This window comes from Onychomys torridus, unplaced genomic scaffold, assembly GCF_903995425.1.
Source record: "Onychomys torridus unplaced genomic scaffold, mOncTor1.1, whole genome shotgun sequence".
NCBI classification, from domain to species: Eukaryota; Metazoa; Chordata; class Mammalia; order Rodentia; family Cricetidae; genus Onychomys; species Onychomys torridus.
Window position 1 is genome coordinate 24,546 of NW_023412016.1, and position 3,852 is coordinate 28,397.

The window sequence follows — 3,852 nt, forward strand, 5'->3', positions numbered from 1 at the left end:
GCTCTTTGCTTCTGTGACCCTTGGTTTTATTCTCTGTTTCTGGTTGATTCCTTCCACTGGATCTCTGTCTTCTTGTGCTGTCTGCTGCTTTGGGAGGTGCTTTCTTCTCTTCCTGAGCATTGAGTCCCTGTTAGGTTGTCTGAAGTATCTCTGACTTTCTTTTCCTTTTGGATGTAGGAATTTGTATTGATAATCAGTTTCCTGGACTTGATTTGGACTGCTTAAAATTCCCAATTGAGAGAGTGGTTGTAGCCGTAGCAACCAGGACCTGACCATGGAGCAGGGCGAGGAGGCCCGCTGCTCTGATGAGGAGACCTTCACTGCTGAGTATAAGATGATGATGACCCTGGGCAGAGGACAGTTTTCAGAGGTCAAACGGGCCTTTCATATCCCCACTGTATCCTGGGTGGCTGTAAAAATTCTTAGAAATCAGAAGAAGTATGCCTCGCTTATCAAGAGTGAAATCAACATCATGAAATCCCTTACCCATCCCAACATAATTAAATTGTTTCATGTGGTCCAGACCAGAGAGACCACCTACCTGGTGATGGAGCATGCTTCAGAGGGAGACCTGCTGCATCACATCCTGGACCTGGGGCACTTAGAGGAGAGCAAGGCTCGAAGGCTGTTTACTCAGATACTGCATGCAGTGCAGTATTGCCATGATAACTTTATCATCCACAGAGACATAAAGGCCCAAAACATCCTGCTCGACCACAAGGGTAATGCCAAGCTGTGTGATTTCGGCCTCTCGGCTAAGGTCATCCCTGGGCAGAGACTTGGTGATTTCTGTGGCACTTTACCTTACTGTGCCCCAGAACTCTTTGGAAAGGAGGCATATGATGGCCGTGCCACTGATATTTGGAGTTTAGGTGTGCTCCTCTTCTTCATGGTGACTGGGCGCTTTCCCTTCAATGCTTACTCTGATGTGAGGGTGATACAGCAGATCCTTGATGCAAACTTCAGGGTGCCTCCCTATGTTTCCGTTGATATTCGTGATGTCATCCTCAAACTGCTGATTAAAAACCCCTACAGGAGGCTCACCATAGGCCAAATCATGAGGCACCCCATGGTCAGGAACAGTGAGGCCCATTCACCGCCTACTTTCCCACAGTCTCTCCCAGGCACCCTGAGCCCTGGCATTGTCAGGGCCATGACAATCATGGGGTACAAATCCGAAGAAATCATTGAGTCCCTGAGAGACCAGAAATACAACCAGGTGATGGCCACTTACCTAATTCTACAGCACCAGTCACCCAGGGGAGACTGCTTCCATCACCAGGAGAAACCCATGAGAGCCATGCAGTCAGGCCTTGTCCTCAACCTGGCAGATCTTCACACTTTCCCTGTGTGCTTAGGGAGAGCTACCAAGCCTGCTCGCCCCACCTTCACCTTGCCACCCAAGACCAATGAGAAAGAGGAGAAGAGTGCCAGGCAGGGTGGCACAAGGCACAGCATGTCTGCCGCCTTGTGCTGCCAGCCAAAGAAGACCCACCCTCCCCACCTACCCCATCTGGGCTGTCCTGTGGCTGATTCTCTCGTGGGCAGCAACCTGGAAATCACTGAGTATTTCACACAGACTGAGATCGGGTCACTCAGCAGCCACATGGCCAGTGTCCAGCCACCTCATTTTCTGGACACTTCATCTCCTAGGCCACACCAGAGTGAGACTACAGGTGACAGAGACAACAACGTGTCCTCCTGCAGCTCCCAGGAGGAACTCTGCAGCTCCCAGGAGGCATCTCAGTATTTCACCCCCACAGGCTCCTTCCTTTGGGATACACTGCAGGAAGAGACCATCACCCAGGGATCGACTACGACCCAGGAAGGGACCATGGCCCAGGATAAGGCCATAACTCATGAAGTGACCATGACCCAGGATGAGGCCATAACTCATGAAGTGACCATGACCCAGGATGAGGCCATCACTCATGAAGTGACCATGAGCCAGGATGAGGCCATCACCCATGAAGTTACCATGATGCAGGATGAGGCCATCACCCTTGAAGTGACCATGACCCAGGATGAGGCCATAACTCATGAAGTGACCATGAGCCAGGATGAGGCCATCACCCAAGCGACCATGAGCCAGAATGAGGCAATAACTCATGGAGCGACCATGACCCAGGAAGGGACTATGAACCAGGATGAGGCCATAACTCATGAAGTGACCATGACCCAGGATGAGGCCATAACTCATGAAATGACCATGACCAAGGAAGTGACCATGAACCAGGATGAGGCCATCACCCCATGAAGCCACCATGACCCAGGAAGAGACCCATGATGAGGCCTTCATGCAGGTAGAGGCCATCATTGAGGATGCAACTATCACCCCAGAAGCCACCATGACCCAGGAAGGGACCATCACCCATGGCCAGCCCAAGGATGCAGGCCCAGCATCTTCCCGAACCCGGAGGCGCCACAGCTGGAAAGGGGTCAAGAAAACAATCATGAACTGCTTCAGACACCTCTGTTGCTGCTGCCTGCCTCCTGCAGAGAGAGGCCATGCCTCCTGCAACAACCTGGCTCCAAAGAAAAGGGATCGTGGAGTCACCCCCAGAACCAGGTGGGTACACTTTCTTCATTTTATTGATGCTTCTCCTCCTGTCCTTTGTGATAAATGATGCCTGGGCACATTGTGGCACACTTGTGAATGTAACAACCTGTCACTTCAGAGAGACCAATCCCAGAGAATCCCCTCAAGTGTGACCTCAGGCTTGTTGAGCTACAAGTGGACAGCAGAGATGCTGATGAGAGCAGGGAGAGCAGGGGCGGGGCAAGGCCACAGAAGGCAAAGATCCCATGGAGGACCAGTGGGGGACTTAGGCACTGCAGGCCAGCACAGTAAGTCCTGTGTGTTCCAAAGCCACTAAGAGTCTCCTTCCTGTGTCTTTCTTCTTTGAAGTCCAGAAGAGTTCGTCAAGCCCCACCTCTATGGCTTGTGAGCCACGGATTGGGAACTGGTGTGGCTGAGAATCGGACAGCCCCAAGGGGAGCCAGACCAGATATCCAGGAGGCAGTGTGGACACAGGCCCCTCCTGCAGAGGAAGAGCTGTCCACGCCAGTGCAGATCTCTCCAGGTAAAATCCCAGCCAGGAAGACAGGCTTTCCACAGGGTCTTGCTCAGAGGGGAGGGCTGAGGTGCAAAGGGACCCTAAGCTGTGTCATGGAAAATAGCCTCTTGCTCTCTCCCCCTGCCTGGCTAAACATCAGAGATTGCCCTCTGGGTAGTGAGTGTCCTTGGCTCCCTGTTTTTGGGCAGAGAAAATGGTCTTCTCCATGAGGTGAGACTTCTCTCTCCAGGGAGAGTATTTCTAGTTAGCCTGTGTCCACCTGTCCCAAGGGGGGTTCCCAGGTTCACAATGTGGCCTGCAAGTAGCCCTGTAGGACTCCTCCAGAGGGTACCCTCCTGCCAAACTTTTGCAAGAACCCCCAAAAGTCATCACAGCAAGGTACATTGCTTGAGTCCTCAGACCCGACTCAGAGTAAAGCTTGGAACAATCTCTACTGGGGAGTGACTCCAGGGCTTGCTGAATCTTCTCCCTCCACCAATTCTGCCCTCTAGTTACTCACCTGCTGCCTCTCCATGCTTGCTCCTTCAAGGCCACCATTCCCATTGGGAACTGGATTCCACACTCACCACCACCTGACACACCATAAGGGAGTGATATGAACCGTGATGAGGATGGAACCAGAAACCCTTATGAGAGGGCACCAACGTGTTGTGGGCGCTGCGTCATGCCAGCCCAAGTCTGCACTCAGAGGGGCATATCAGTAAGGTCGCTTGTTCTTGCACAGGTAAGCAGCCTTTTGCACATCCTTTGGGCAAGCTTCCTGGAAGCCTCCCCT

General features: G+C 52.4%; 1 protein-coding gene across 1 annotated transcript; it reads left to right on the forward strand.

Moving 5' to 3' along the window:
* The first annotated feature begins 274 nt into the window (after positions 1-274).
* LOC118575455 (sperm motility kinase 2B-like) lies at positions 275-2,257 on the forward strand. Its single transcript, XM_036176008.1, has one exon. The coding sequence runs from the start codon at positions 275-277 to the stop codon at positions 2,255-2,257; it is 1,983 nt and encodes a 660-aa protein (XP_036031901.1).
* The last annotated feature ends 1,595 nt before the right edge of the window (positions 2,258-3,852 follow it).